This window comes from Haplochromis burtoni, unplaced genomic scaffold (genome assembly GCF_018398535.1).
Source record: "Haplochromis burtoni strain Fernald_Lab_line unplaced genomic scaffold, NCSU_Asbu1 Contig_654, whole genome shotgun sequence".
NCBI lineage: Eukaryota > Metazoa > Chordata > Actinopteri > Cichliformes > Cichlidae > Haplochromis > Haplochromis burtoni.
This window is the reverse complement of record NW_024583015.1, coordinates 156,875-170,928: the sequence shown is the minus strand read 5'-3', so window position 1 is coordinate 170,928 and position 14,054 is coordinate 156,875. Positions and strand designations below refer to the sequence as shown.

Below are 14,054 nucleotides of genomic sequence, written 5' to 3'. Positions count from 1 at the left end.
TACAGGGCTGGAACGTCTATTACCGCGGGAGCGTCATTGCACTGGATTCCAGCCATAACCCGCCGCGTACCATAAGAACGCCGAAGGTCTCCTTTCGCGTTCCTCAGGAACGCCGCGGGACGTGACAAAACGTCGACATGTTACGCCTCGGGAGTGAGAACGCTCTGCGCGATCTACTGTACAACATAAAGCACATTGAGGCGACTGCTGTGGTGATTTGGTGCTGTGTAAATAAAATTGAATTTAACTCTCTCGACTCGATCACACTGGCTTTGTTTATTACTAATCACTGTGTAACGGCTGTATATTCACAGTAACTGCCATCTGCTTACACGTGCATTAAATTAAGCACACTTACACAGACTGTATATAACTACAAACTCTTCAGCCATGTTGATTTGTTACCTATATTCGCTTACAATGTTTATTTCCAGAGAAAAGGCACAGGCAGACTACGCCAACAGGATCTGAGTGAAATATTAATGTGTGATATTTGTTAAAGATGTATTTCTTTGTTATGGGAAGAAATATTGAAATCATCATGAACAATAGGCGTGGTCATTTCTATGACTTTGTGTGTATAATTTTGCATCTTTTACCGAGTAGGGCAAAAATAAATACATATTATCATTTCATTTATTTTAAAGGTTTATTTGCAAGTCACAAAAACAGCCAAAATAGAAAGTTACAAATGCGTTTTGCATGAAACGAATTCAAACGTGGTGCAGATGTCTGTCACAAATCTGGCTGTGAGCTCTGGCACCTGACCGCAGGTGGAGCTAGCTGCTCGGGAGGATGTGATTTTTTTTTTTGTCATTTCGGTAAACACTCCACACCAGTTGGTGGCGGTAATGCACCATTTTGCTGTTTGCCAACCGCCAACAAACCACATACAGAAGAAGAAGAAAAAGAAGCTAAAGTCTGTCCAAACACATTCCGTCACCTGCCCGGCTCACAGGTGAGTTCAGTCGCGACAGGATTCGGATCCGCTTCCTGTCCACTGCCAGCTGAACTCACCTGTGCAGAGAAACACTCACCTGTCTCCGTGTCCGCGAGCTGCCTGCCTCCTTGACTTCTGCGGAGCTTCAGCCGTGAAGAGGAAGTCTCTTTCAAAATAAAAGCACCGCTCTCTCCTCTGCATGATCAGGATACACGCGTGCAACCACCCCACAGTGAATGTGGAATATCCTCCTGAACCTTCCTCGGGTAACATACATGTGTAATTATACACGTGTGATGTGTCCTGTAGATGTGATGGTCCCAGTGCATCAGGGTCCCGCTGCAGCAGTGCTGGCTGTACTACAGAGCTTCCTCACCTCTCTTCTTACACCAGACTGTCTGGCTCAGTTCAGCTGTATTTGTCTGCTGCACAGTAAGAATCAGCTGACTGAGCTTTATCTCTGTTTGACTTTGTAATGACAAAATCAAATCTCTCCATCAAACATTTAAACTGAGGTTGGTTTCCGTCTAAACAAAGAGCCCACAGCACTGATAATATAATCCCTCTGTTATGGAGGGACAAACAGTTTTTATTCCAAAATACTTCAAATAACTAAAGTAGTCCCGACATTAATGATCCCCTAACTGTTCTACCTGTGCAGGTGTTGTGGAGGGGCCACTCCCATCACTGTGCCCCCTCCGCTGAGCCCTACTCACCTGGAAGTTAAATGCAGTCGTATGATTTGGTCATGAACATGTTAAATGCTCAGACTCTGTGCACCAATCACAGCAGCATGAGCAGCACACCTGTGTGAGTCACACAGGTGTGCTGCTCATCATCAGCTCGCGAGGCTTACTGTGAGCGTCCTGTGAGTTACTGGTTATGATGGTCTCACAGACTGTTTATAAAATTAAGACGGACTTTTGCGAGATCTCGCAAAAGTCCGTCTTAATTTTTTTTTTCCTCCCTAATTTTTTTTTTCCTCCCTAATTTTTTTTTTTTCCTCCGGAATTTTTTTTTCTCCCATGTCCCCTGGGGGGCTCCGTAGTTTATGAATATGGAGGCAGTAAAAGTGCAGCAATAATCTACTTTAAATAAACTTTGTTTGAATGAAACAGCAGAGTGAGCTGAGTCTAAAGGACCGTCAGAGTTTAGTCCATATACCAGTACTTCCAGTATGACTTGTTTCTCCTTCGTGTTGCTCTTCTTCCTTTTTCCATGGTCTATTGTTCAAACGTGCAGGTCTGAGTCAGGCAGAGAAAGTGAAACAATCAGACATGTGTCACTTCCTGTTGGTGGCAGTGAGGAGTTTTCTTCAGTCGTTCTGCGTGCAGCATTGAAGGTTCTTTAACAGAGTTTGATCAGGTTCACCGTCAGACTGAAGCTGCTCGTCTTCCTGGACTCAAGTTAAACCGTCTCTTCTTTAACTCAGCGTCTCGTCTCCTGACGAGTCTGAACACCGAAGCAGGTTTGATCCTGTCAGAGACGTCTCTGTTATCTGATGAAACTCCATTTCCCAGCAGCCCTGGTTCAGAGCGTGTCCTGGAGCTGCAGTGACCTCAGTGAACAGGTGAGTGCGACTGTGTGATGATCATGAAGTGTTTTGTGCCTCTGTCACGTCTGATTGTTGTTCTTTCACTTACTGAGAATGATCAGAGGCTTCCAGTCTGAAACATCTCCACAGCGCCACCTGCTGCTCACAGCTTGATAAATATGTTGTGTAAAACAGCGACGCAGACAAGCCTGCACAGCTCCGCCCACAGTGAGGAGTGAACCTGACCGTCAGTGATATGATCGTTATGTTTGAGAGAAATAAAATGTCCTGTAAAAACAAACAGGGAGGCTGAGATGATACTACTGAATGATCTCAGTCTTTCTTCTTTTCTCTCATCTATGTGCCAGTAATTATTCAAATAAGGAAACATTTATTACTTCATAGTTTTTCTTCCCACCATCTCATTCTTTCAGTCACTACCCAAAGCTCAGGACCACAGGAAGGCTGTAGATCACTTTATGCTCCCCACCTGCAAAAAGTAGAGACGAGACTCTGAGGCCCCCAAAGTGAAGCCACTTGGCTCCACCCAGAATCTCTGTTCATTAAAGTTATGAACAGGATCAGGGACGAAGGCTTTGTGGAGTCCATCCACCAGAAAAACCAGGTCTGACATTGATGCAGACAGTGCTCTCAAACTGGTTGCACTGGGACTGAATGGCTCGTAATAATGGGCCAGGCAGCCCCTCCTGAAGCACCTCCCGCAGGCTGCTCCTACTATCACGGTAAGGTGGAGATTGATGGAGGAGTACTTTGAGCTTTATTCATATTAAATGTTGTTGGTCTTTGTTGCTGTTTGCAGAAACCTCACAGTCACACTGACTATAAACTGGACGTCAGCCTCTGACTGAAGAGCATCACTGCATCACATCCAGGATCACACAGACCTACACCCTTCAGACCATCTTTGTTTGCTGTGAAGAAGTGAACATGGCTCAGCGAGGACTTCAGCTGGATCATGAGAGGTTCTGCTGTCCGGTCTGTCTGGATCTGCTGGAGGATCCAGCCACTCTGCCCTGTGGGCACAGTTACTGCATGTGCTGTATTAAGAAACACTGGGATGAAGAGAGTGAGGGAGGAATCCCCAGCTGTCCTCAGTGCAGACAGACCTTCATACCCAAACTAGTCCTGGGGAAAAACACCATGTTAGCAGACTTAGTGGAGGAGCTGAAGAAGACCGGACTCCAGGCTGCTCCTCATCCTCAGCACTATGCTGGACCTGGAGATGTGGCCTGTGATGTGTGCAGTGGGAGGAAGCTGAAAGCCTCCAGGTCCTGTCTGCAGTGTGTGGCCTCCTACTGTGAGCTCCACCTCCGGCCTCACCACGAAGCCCCCATTTTTCACAAACACCAGCTGGTGGAGGCCTCAGCAGAGCTCCAGGAGATCATCTGCTCCGTTCACAGCAAAGTGAAGGAGGTGTTCTGTCGCAGCGATCAGCAGCGCATCTGTCTCCTCTGTGCTATGGATGCACACCGAGGCCACGACACAGTGTCAGCTGCAGCAGAGAGGACCGAGAGGCAGAGCGAGCTCGGGCCGATGAGGCTCGACATCCAGCGGAGGATCCAGGACGCACAGAGAGACGTGGAGCTGCTTCAGCAGCAGGTGGAGGCCATCGATTGCTCTGCCGACGAAGCCCTGAAGGACAGTCGGACCCGGTTGAGCCAGCTGCTCCGACTGGTGGAGGAAGAAAGCTGCGAGGTGCAGCAGCAGATCAGATCCCAGCAGCAAACTGAAGTGAGTCGAGTCAAAGAGCTGGAGAAGAAGCTGCAGCAGGAGATCGGTGAGCTGAGGAGGAGAGATGTGGAGCTGGAGCAGCTCTCACGCACAGAGGAGCACAGCCAGTTTCTCCTCAGGCACTCCTCGCTGTCAGCCCTCAGTGAACCCACACGCTCAGCCAGCATCAGTGTCCGTCCTCCCTGCTGTTTCCTGGAGGTGACGGCAGCTGTTTCTGAGCTCGCAGACAAAATCCAAAGCATCCTGCGTCAGGACCACACCCAGATCTCAGCCGGGACCAGAGCAGAGTTACTCCGAGACTCCCGGCTCCTCGGTGTGGATCCAAACACAGTGAGCGTGGGGCTGAAGATCACAGAGGGGAACAGGAAGCTAACGTTTGTGGGTAGAAAACAGTCCTACCCTCATCATCGTCACAGATTCACCGACAGCTTCCAGGCTTTGAGCACACAGAGTATGACCGTTCGCTCTTACTGGGAGGTGAAGTGGAGCGGGGCCATTTCAGTGGCGGTCGCATACGGGAGCGTGAGCCGAACAGGAAGTGACAGCAGTTTTGGAGATGACCACAAGTCCTGGGCGTTGTACTGTGACAGGAACGGTTACAAAGCGAGACATGACGGAGTAAGCGCGTTCCTGTCGGGGCCTCCGTCCTCCGTGGTCGGAGTGCACCTGGATCACGGTGCAGGTGTCCTGTCCTTCTACAGCGTCTGTGACACCGTCACCCTCCTCCACAGAGTCCAGACCACGTTCACGGAGCCCCTACACGCTGGACTCTGTGTGTGCTTGGGATCCACTGCTGAGCTGCTCCAGCCCAGTCAGAGCGAGTAGCAACACCTGCTGATGTTTGGGCGGGGCTACCTGTGATTGTCAGGTGGTTAGCCAATGAGTGTGTAGCATTGTAGTTCTTAATAAAGCAGTAATCTGATCTTCAGTGAATCAGGTTTCCTCACATGCTTTCATGTCAGGATGTTTCTGCTGTGTTCATGCATGATGCACTTTCATATTTAGAGACGTGAAAACACAAGTTCCTCTCTGAGCAGAGGGTTAATTCCACCTTAAATTAACCCTCTGCTCCACCACGTGTGATCTGCACAATCATTTGGTTTAATGGTTGAACAGATGTAATGAAATTTTAGACTTGAAATACACTTTAAAGTCCATCTACAGGAATCTGAGGCTGTGCTTGAACAACAACATCTCAAAAACCGATGAAATCTTGATATGTTCACTCGTCTTTCTTACCATTAAGATGAATCAAGATCTGTAATTTAGGGCAGATACATTAAAATAAGATGGGTACTGGCTGTGTCTGTGATGGTGCTCAGTTATTCAGGTCATGGTGATCGAAGGAGCTCTGAAAGAAAAGCATCTGGACTCTTTAAGTCTCTTGAAGACGTTTCATCTGAGAAGCTTCTTCAGTTCTAAGAACAACTGGTGGAAAGTCCCAGATTTAAGTAAGAAGTAAAGTTTAGTTATTAAGCGCTTTTCACAGACAGGCAGTCACAAAGCGAATGAACAGTACAATTATACACAATGTAAAAGGCTTAAATGTAAATTAGAAACGTGAAGAATATAAAATCCGTAGATCCAACACGTTCTCACTCCCAACTCGTCAAACGTGTGACGCATGGTCAGGCTCCCTCTGCGTCACTTATCCACGTGCAGGGTCCTCTCATTGGATACTATAGAGCTCCCTAAACGTTGCTTATTGACGACAAGAGATTGAAGAGCCTGTTGTCCGTATATTTATACATTTCCAAAATCACATTGTAGTGACGTATACTGAACACAATAAATTATATAATTAAACAACTACCCGAGAAACAGCAGATAAATTAATTATAGGCTGTTACTTTTGTATCGTTTATTGCATTTATGGGGGGAGTGGTGTATGCTGGGTAATGGCACTGTGGGGCCCCGTACTGCAGACGACCCTGCCCGACACGCAGCCCTGAGTCCTCACAGACTGTGGTCGGTCGGTGAGGTAGTCCAGGATCCATGTAGTGAGGTGACGGTCCACTCCAGAGTTCTCCAGCTTGTCCTTCAGGACTGTGGGCAGAATGGTGTTGGAGTCACTGGAGAAATCAAAGAACATGATTCTCACAGTGCTCCCAGCGGTGTCCAGGTGAGCGAGGGAGCGATGCAGGACGTGGATGACGGCATCATCCGCTCCAATTCTACGAGACATGCTGTGTAAGTAGATACAAACAACCACAGTTTGGTCTGCAGTTATTCAAAGATCCCACAGACTTAGTTTAGAGGATCCACACTATCTGCACTGTTTATAGTCAATTCTGCAAGTTTTTGAACAATGAAATTTGTTTTGTGCCCAAATTATTCTGCAGATCGTCAGAATGAAAAGTTCTTGGCCATGTTTGAGTTGCTATCATGACATTACTGTGTGTTAGGTTGTGGGATATCCAGACTCACAAGCGGGACACTGAATGTCACCTCTCCAATGTTTTGATCTGCATGTTTGATTCGGATGCCCCCCCCGACATCCGGCACTGAGAGTAGGCTGGCTCGTGGTGCCGCTGTGGCTGGGTTAGGTTACAGCCCATCAGGACATTCAGTGTTCGCTAAATAATTACTGAGACATTTAAATGCTCAAAATCTGCTGCAAAAACAGTTTTTACTGAATAAAAACTGATCTGAGAGTGAATCTGTGGCCATCTGGGTGACTGAGGCTGCGTTCACACTGCAGGTGAAAGCGCATCAAATCCGATTTTTATGCGACCCATCGATCCGATCATGGTGTGACAGTGTGAACGGCACAAATCTGCAACTCACTCCGGCAAGAATGTAGCTGTGTAAAGTTCAAGTATCTGCTCGATTTATCAAGACATCACATATTTGCAAAAATGCTCCGACGTTTTCGGAGACGTCCATTTTTTTCATGCTTTGTGGCAGCTGTTGAACATCTGTGGCATCTATTAATGTCAAATATAGCCTTTATTTACCAACATAAGCAAACTCTATGTTACAATGATTGCACAGCCATTAAGGATCAAATCAGTTTCAGTTTTTTCTCCCTCTGCTTGCTTCTTGCTGTCTTTGAGGCTCGGGACCAGCAGAAGGACATCAGTAAGTATTTTGGTTTTGTTAGCAACTGTCAGTGACATTTATATTAATCAGGCTGAACTTTAATCATACTTTAGATCAGCCTGTTTTACTTATTGTTTTATTTGTGCTTTGGTTTGGGGGGGAAGTTGTTTCTTCACTGATCTTTTCCTGTCTTCTGTTATTAGACTTGAGATATGGCTGCACGATGCTGTTGCTGGTGACTCCAGTTAATTATACAAGACACGCTGTGTAAGTAAACCAACAACAACAGTTTGGTCTTTCTTGAAAGATCACATCCCCCAAACTTAGTTTAGAGGGTCAACACTGTATATAGTGAAGTCTGCAAGTTTTCTAACAGCAACATTTGTTTTGTTCCCAAATCATTTTGCACATCTTAGAATGAAAGTTATTGGCCATGTTTGCATAGCCCTTTTTAAAATTATGCTTTCATGGCATTATTGTATGTCGGGTGGTGGTCACGGCTATCCAGACTGACAGTGGGACATTGAATGTCACCTCTCTGGTGGGGAGGGAGCCTGAGATTGTGTAAATTGGAGTCTGTTTTATACCAAATGCAGAAAAAAATGTTTTAAGAAAGCAATTAAGTTCATGTTCCAAAAAATATGATTGTTTGCTTGCAGGACAACAGGAGAGATGAGTCCTCCGTCACAGATGGTGTGGTCAGTGAAGATGGTCGCCTGCAGGTTCAAGCTCATTGCATCTCCAACCCACATCCACTGCCACTGTACTTAAGGGAAGTTAAAGACTTTCTTCTGCACCTACATTTGGATCACCTCGATCCATGACAGTCATTCAGCAGTAATGCCTGGACTGGAAACAAGCATCCTTAAAACATTACAACATTCCAGCTCCTGTGTTGGAATGAAAAACAAATGTGTTGTTTAAATCAGAGACTGCACTTGTGACAGAACAACAAATATTTTATTTTGATTATATAAGTAATGTAAGGCATACAGCTCATCACCTCTGCCTCCCCTGGGGGGCTCAGATCACAACCTTCCGGAGACGCAGACCCACCACACTGACACCGGTGAACATCCAGGGAGTGGACATTGAGATAGTGGACTCTTATAGGTACCTGGGTGTTCACCTGAATAATAAACTGGACTGGAGCCACAACACTGATGCTCTTTACAGGAAGGGTCAGAGCAGACGCTACCTGCTGAGGCGGCTGAGGTCATTTGGAGTCCAGGGAGCGCTTTTAAAGACCTTCTATGACTCTGTGGTGGCATCTGTCATTTTTTACAGTGTTGTATGTTGGAGCAGCAGTTTATCAGCAGCTGAGAGGAAGAGGCTGGATAAACTCATCAGGAAGGCCAGCTCTGTTCTGGGATGCACCCTGGACCCAGTGCAGGTGGTGGGAGACAGAAGGACTGTGGCCAAAATAACATCTCTGATGGACAGAGTCTCCCAGCCCATGCATGTAGATGTTGCTGCAGATGACAGACTGCTGCATCCTCGACGCATGAAGGAGCGTTTCTGCAGGTCCTTCCTCCATGCAGCTGTCAGACTGTACAATGAGAACTGCTCCCAACAAGCAGATGTCTACAGTACTTGCATAAATATTGGGCCCCCTTGAACTTTCCCACATTTTGTTGTCACGATCTGAGGAGGCAGACCGTGCGGTGGTGTGTGTGGTGGACCCAGGTGCGAACACACGAGAGTAGACTGGAGTAAACTTAACTGAAAGCGAGCCTTTATTGTGGCTGGTGACAAGGAGTGCAGACAAGGCAGAAACGCAGTGACAAACTAAACTATGACTAAACCGGGAAAGTAAAACTAGGAAGCCACAGGAAACCATAACTGTGAATACTACGACTGGCTGTGACAACATGAAACACAGAGACTAAATACACATGAGGGATGATCAGGGGAAGTGGCCACACATGGGAGCACAGCTGACACACATGAACCTAACGACAGGACAGGAGAGAGTGAAACTGAATACACTGACATGAATACAGACTTTCAAAGTAAAACGGAAACATGGAGATTAGACATGACAAGAACTACTAAGACAGGATCATATCACTCCTATTCTAGCTAACCTGCATTGGCTTCCTGTCAAATACCGTATTGTTTTTAAAATCCTTCTATACACTTTTAAAATTTTAAATAACCTGGCACCTAGCTATCTGATTGACCTTCTTAATTTATATATCCCCACAAGGGCACTCAGATCCTCTAATCAGGGGCTCCTAATGCAACCAATGTCTCGACTAAAGACGAAAGGGATCGTGCCTTTGCTTTTGCTGCACCAAAACTGTGGAACAGCTTGCCGGTTGATGTCCGTGCGTCGGAAACTACTCAATCTTTCAAATCACGGTTAAAAACTCATTTGTTTAAGCTCGCCTTTCAAACCACTTAGTATAATTTCCTCCCGGTTCGTGCTTGTTGTAATATTACCATTCTATAACTGTATTTTTTGTTGTTGACTGTTCTCTTTTGTTGTAAATCTGCAAATATGGCTCGTCTGTGAAGCACTTTGTTGTACCTGTGACTTTTAAATGTGCTATAGAAATAAAATTGAAATTGAAATTGAAATTGAAACTAAATATAACCACGCAGACATGACGCATGAACCAGGGAGACTTAGTACAGGGGGAGACAACAAGACTAAACAGCAATCTAGAAATTAACTAGGTGAACTAAGCTGGTGCAAATGAATACAAAAGATACATGAAACTCAAACACTGGGTCGCTCGACCCAGGACCATGACATTTTGTCACATTACAGCCACAAACATGAATCAATGTTATTTAATGCCATTCTACCTGCTAGCATGTTTTGGTACTTTGCCACAGCTTCATCCTTCCCGTTACTTCATCTTACCCTCTTGCATGTTAAGCACTTTGGTGCACCACTGGTTTGTAAATGTGCTCTATAAATAAAGTTTGTTGTTGTTGTTACATATGCTGAGATCACACCAAAGTTTTGTTTTTCCTTCTTCCAGCTGCTGCCAAAGTCATCATCTCCTTGAAAGTGAATACTTTTATAAGCCTCTCAGCAAACACAGCACCTTTCTCTGTTGGGTATGAGCTGCAGGGTTTCTGTGCTTCTGTTACTCACATGACAGTTGTGTCACCACACAACACAACTGCTTATTTTATTGGCAGTTGGCAAATGATGAAATGGTGCAGTGCTGCCATTTGAAGCAGTGTCCAAGGCTAATATGACTGTCTCCTCTTCCTTCCTCGTTTCTCCGGTTTTCTTTGGATTTTGTAAAACCGCCATCCTTCCCGTTCTTCCTCCCGTTCCTACATTTTCTGCCTACTTATGGCCTTCATCTCTGTCACTGAGACAGGAGACGTCAGCACTCAGACCTGGACAGATTATTCACAAAAGGAAAACACCACTGAGGAAATAGTAACTGGTGGAGATGATGAGGGAGATGAGATCATAGAACAGGTTGTATCACAGTGACTGACGTGAAAATGAAGCTTTGTGATCTACTTTAAAGGAACTGAGGCAGTGAAAGCCATCAGGTCACTTTTAATACAGACGCCTTTGTTTGGTCTGACTTTGTCTTTTTGAGTCCACACTGCACACCAGTGGGTGGCAGTAATAAACCATTGTTTTGTTTGCCAACCACAAATAAAAGCTGCAGAAGAAGAACGCTTAAAAGAAGGCGGGAGCACAGCTGAGGGAACATAACATCGCTGCGAGTAACAGAGAGGCACAGACAGCCTGCAGCTTCCTTCATTTCACCATCGAGCACTGAAGAGTTTGCAGCAGTGATTCAGATTATTCTGATCATCAGCATGGATACGGGACGACAGACGCGATCGACCAGTCAGCAAGTATTCACTTTCAATACCTGTGGAAGAGAAGTCACAGTCCTATGGCGGGAAATAGTAAATTATCTCATTGATAAGACGTGTAGTTTATCTCTTCGGCTTCTTCTTTGTCTTCTTGAATGCGTTAAAATCGATGGAGAAACCCTCCTGAAGAAGCTGCTCCGTGGAGCGTTCAGAGGCAGCGCCTGGATTTGGAGCAAGTTTCAGCGACGCGTCAGCAACGGTAACCAACAAGAATCCACCTTTACTATTATTGATAATGATACAGCTGTGGTTAATGAAGATGATGCAATCATTCCTATTGATGCTGACGACGTAAGCCACGATCAAACCTCGATGACGACGACGGTGTCGAATAATATCAGTTTTTAATGAGATCGAGATCACGCGATAGATCACATTAATGTATTGATGAGAAAATCACGTTAGCAATGGGAGTGGTACTGATTTATGTCTGTTGAATTGAAAGAAGAAGTAAGCACAAGCTTAGATATCCTCTGGTACAGGAAATCCCAAATATGGCAGCAGCAGCGGAAAGCCCCACAGCATTTCAACAGGAAGTGAGTCACCGCGAGTAGAAAAGGACCCAAACTTGTATAACACCTTTCTAGCCTAACTCTATGCAACATGCCTCATTCATGCTAGCTTTTCTATGCTTAACATTCACGCTCACAGAGAGCAGCTCGTAGCTAACAGTACTCTGCATGCAGACTGGAGCATCAAAGCAGGTAGCTCTGGTCGTCTGCCTCCTTTTCCACTTGGATCACACTGAGAGGCGGCAGAAGTCAGGACATGGCCAAATCAATATGAAAGAGTCCTTTTAGGAAGGTTCAAGGCTCCTCCTCTAGTTTTTTGATCCAGTCATTAAATCCTGAATCGATTTTTAAATATAAATATACTTTTGCCAGAAGCGTCAAAATCTCAGGTTAAAGCTCACGAAACTATTTCACCGACCACCAAACAGCTAAAACAAGCAAAACGATTAAAGAGTGGATAAACAGATTCCACACAAAGATGGAAACACAGAGCGTGGATCGTTCACCCGACCGCACGTAAACAGGCACGCCGTCGGTGCTGAAGCCGACGCTAACGGAGTCTGAAGCCGCAGGTTTGTCACTCGGAGCAAAACTCACTGAACCAGCAGCAAAAGAAGATCAAACTTCAAGTTCATCAAGAGTCACAATGATGAAGAGCAACGTCTGAAGAAGAGTTCACAGTTTGAAATCAAGCACCAGAGGACTGATCACTGTGGATTTACTCACTGAAATTGTTGGGATGTCTGGGTCGTCGTTGACCCAGAAGTTTGAGTTTATTATATTATTTATCATTTCTAGTCTTTGGTTTCTTTGTCTGTGTTCCCTCTGTTGTAGTGCCTGCCTGTAAGTCAGTCTGTGTTATGTTTCCTGTTTTATTTTGAAGGTCCTTTTGTTAATGTATCTGGTTTTGCTTCCTTTGTCTCGTTAGGCCTGATTTGCCCCACCTGTGTTTCCCTCCTGTTGCCCGTTCCCTGATTGCTCCCTCTGTGTGTTTAAGCTCTTATTGTTCTGTGTGGTCCGTGTGCAGTTCAGTTATTGTTGGTTTCAGTTTAGTATTTGTATTCCTGGTTTTGCTAGTTCTGTTTGCCATCTAACAATAAATCTACGTTTGAGTTCACTTCCTGCCTCCGAGTGTCTGCTCATTAGCTCCTCCTTACACCACTCCTGCCGGCACACAGCCGTCACATAACAGAAATGATACGTTTTGTCTTCTTCTCTGCTCATTTTTGCTGTTTCATCAGCGTTTTGTGGCGAGTCACTGCTTCCCCATTTCAACTTTATCAAGCACAGGATTGAGATCAGATCAGTATCAGTACAGTTAGATCAGGATCAAATTCACGTGATTGGAATAAAGGATTGTGATGTTGCTCTGTCGTTACTAAATTCCTTAAATAAACCGTCCTGCATTCAAGAGACTAAATTGTGGACTTTTTTTTTTTTTTTTTAAACTCTAAGTGGCTGTTGTTGTGATTTGGCGCGACATAAATAAAATTGAATTGAATTACCAGTAAAGGAAAACTTATTACACGTATTACAATCATACCAATAGTTCTTACATGTTGCTCTAAAGATGAACATATCCTCGGGGGTCTTGTCTTTTCCGGTTCACTAAAATATAACCAAGCCAACATCACCAGAGCATCATGGAGGAGAGCAGCCGCTAACAGTGACGCGTTGACCTGGGAAGCTGCTTAATCAGAATCAGAATCAGAATGGGGTTTATTGCCAGATGTTGAGGTTTACAACATTAGGAAATTGCTGCGGTGCAGGAGTGTTTAAGGAGTGTTTCATCAGCTGAGGAGAGGTAAACACTGGGGGGTCTCCTCACCGCCGGCTCAGTCCACTTTCTTTGGTTTCCATGTGTAATGTGCCAGATTTAACAGGCTGGAAGAAAAAGCGTGAGGAAAATATAAGAGCACAAGTAGATTAACACAATAGGGCTCCAAACAGTGGGCTTGAAAGAAATAAACATAAAACACAAAAAGCAGCTAAAAAGGAAAAGAAGAAGAAACACGGACTTTTTTTTTGTACTTGCGTTGATCAGCAAACACACTTGTAAAGAGGGTAAGAAGCCACAACAAAGCCCCCCAGGACCCAGAGGAAGGAGATCTGGGTCATCCACCGCCTCCACGAGTGCTGAAGACCACACGTCTCAACCTGTAGATGATGCACACGTCATGTCAGTCTGCTCATCTGCAGGAACAGGACACCTATCAATGCTTCTGCTGGGTGCTGCCAGCCCGGGCAGACTGCAGGAGCAGGTGTTTAGGAAGACCTTCCCACTCCCACTCACCAGTGCTGTAAGTGAGATATTTCTCTTTGGCTCTTGACGAAGGCGGTCGCACTTTTCTCTTCTCCCTCTCCCTTATCTTCCCTGCTTAGCTTCTCGTGTCCTTGGGAAGAGGGAGGCAGC

The 14,054-nt window shown here is 45.4% G+C and overlaps 2 protein-coding genes and 2 long non-coding RNA genes across 6 annotated transcripts in view; 2 read left to right on the top strand and 2 right to left on the bottom strand.

The window, feature by feature from the left end:
• Positions 1–1,304, bottom strand: part of LOC102295760 (GTPase IMAP family member 5-like) — a gene marked incomplete in the record, with an annotated part of 4,417 nt that extends 3,113 nt beyond the window's left edge. Inside the window, 1 exon segment of the mRNA XM_042215073.1 lies at positions 1,038–1,304.
• Positions 1,305–1,930: 626 nt separating this feature from the next.
• Positions 1,931–5,677, top strand: LOC102290401 (tripartite motif-containing protein 16). 3 transcript variants are annotated; one of them, XM_005949919.3, is made up of 3 exons: positions 1,931–2,510; positions 2,927–3,217; positions 3,295–5,677. In XM_005949919.3, the coding sequence occupies exon 3, from the start codon at positions 3,423–3,425 to the stop codon at positions 5,049–5,051; it is 1,629 nt and encodes a 542-aa protein (XP_005949981.1). In that variant the 5' UTR covers positions 1,931–2,510; positions 2,927–3,217; positions 3,295–3,422; the 3' UTR covers positions 5,052–5,677. The 3 variants fall into 3 exon arrangements, with proteins under 3 accessions (XP_005949981.1, XP_005949982.1, XP_005949983.1); XM_005949920.3 differs by having other exon boundaries at positions 2,029–2,510; positions 2,909–3,217; XM_005949921.3 differs by lacking the exon at positions 2,927–3,217 and having other exon boundaries at positions 2,029–2,510.
• A 1,350-nt stretch (positions 5,678–7,027) lies between these two features.
• LOC121812556 lies at positions 7,028–8,434 on the top strand. The gene is made up of 3 exons (XR_006053157.1): positions 7,028–7,307; positions 7,472–7,535; positions 7,928–8,434. It is a non-coding gene; the product is annotated as an uncharacterized LOC121812556 (long non-coding RNA).
• A 1,427-nt stretch (positions 8,435–9,861) lies between these two features.
• On the bottom strand, positions 9,862–14,024 carry LOC121812559. The gene is made up of 3 exons (XR_006053159.1): positions 13,695–14,024; positions 13,198–13,525; positions 9,862–11,290 (listed from the first exon to the last, which is right to left on the bottom strand). It is a non-coding gene; the product is annotated as an uncharacterized LOC121812559 (long non-coding RNA).
• Positions 14,025–14,054: the final 30 nt, after the last annotated feature.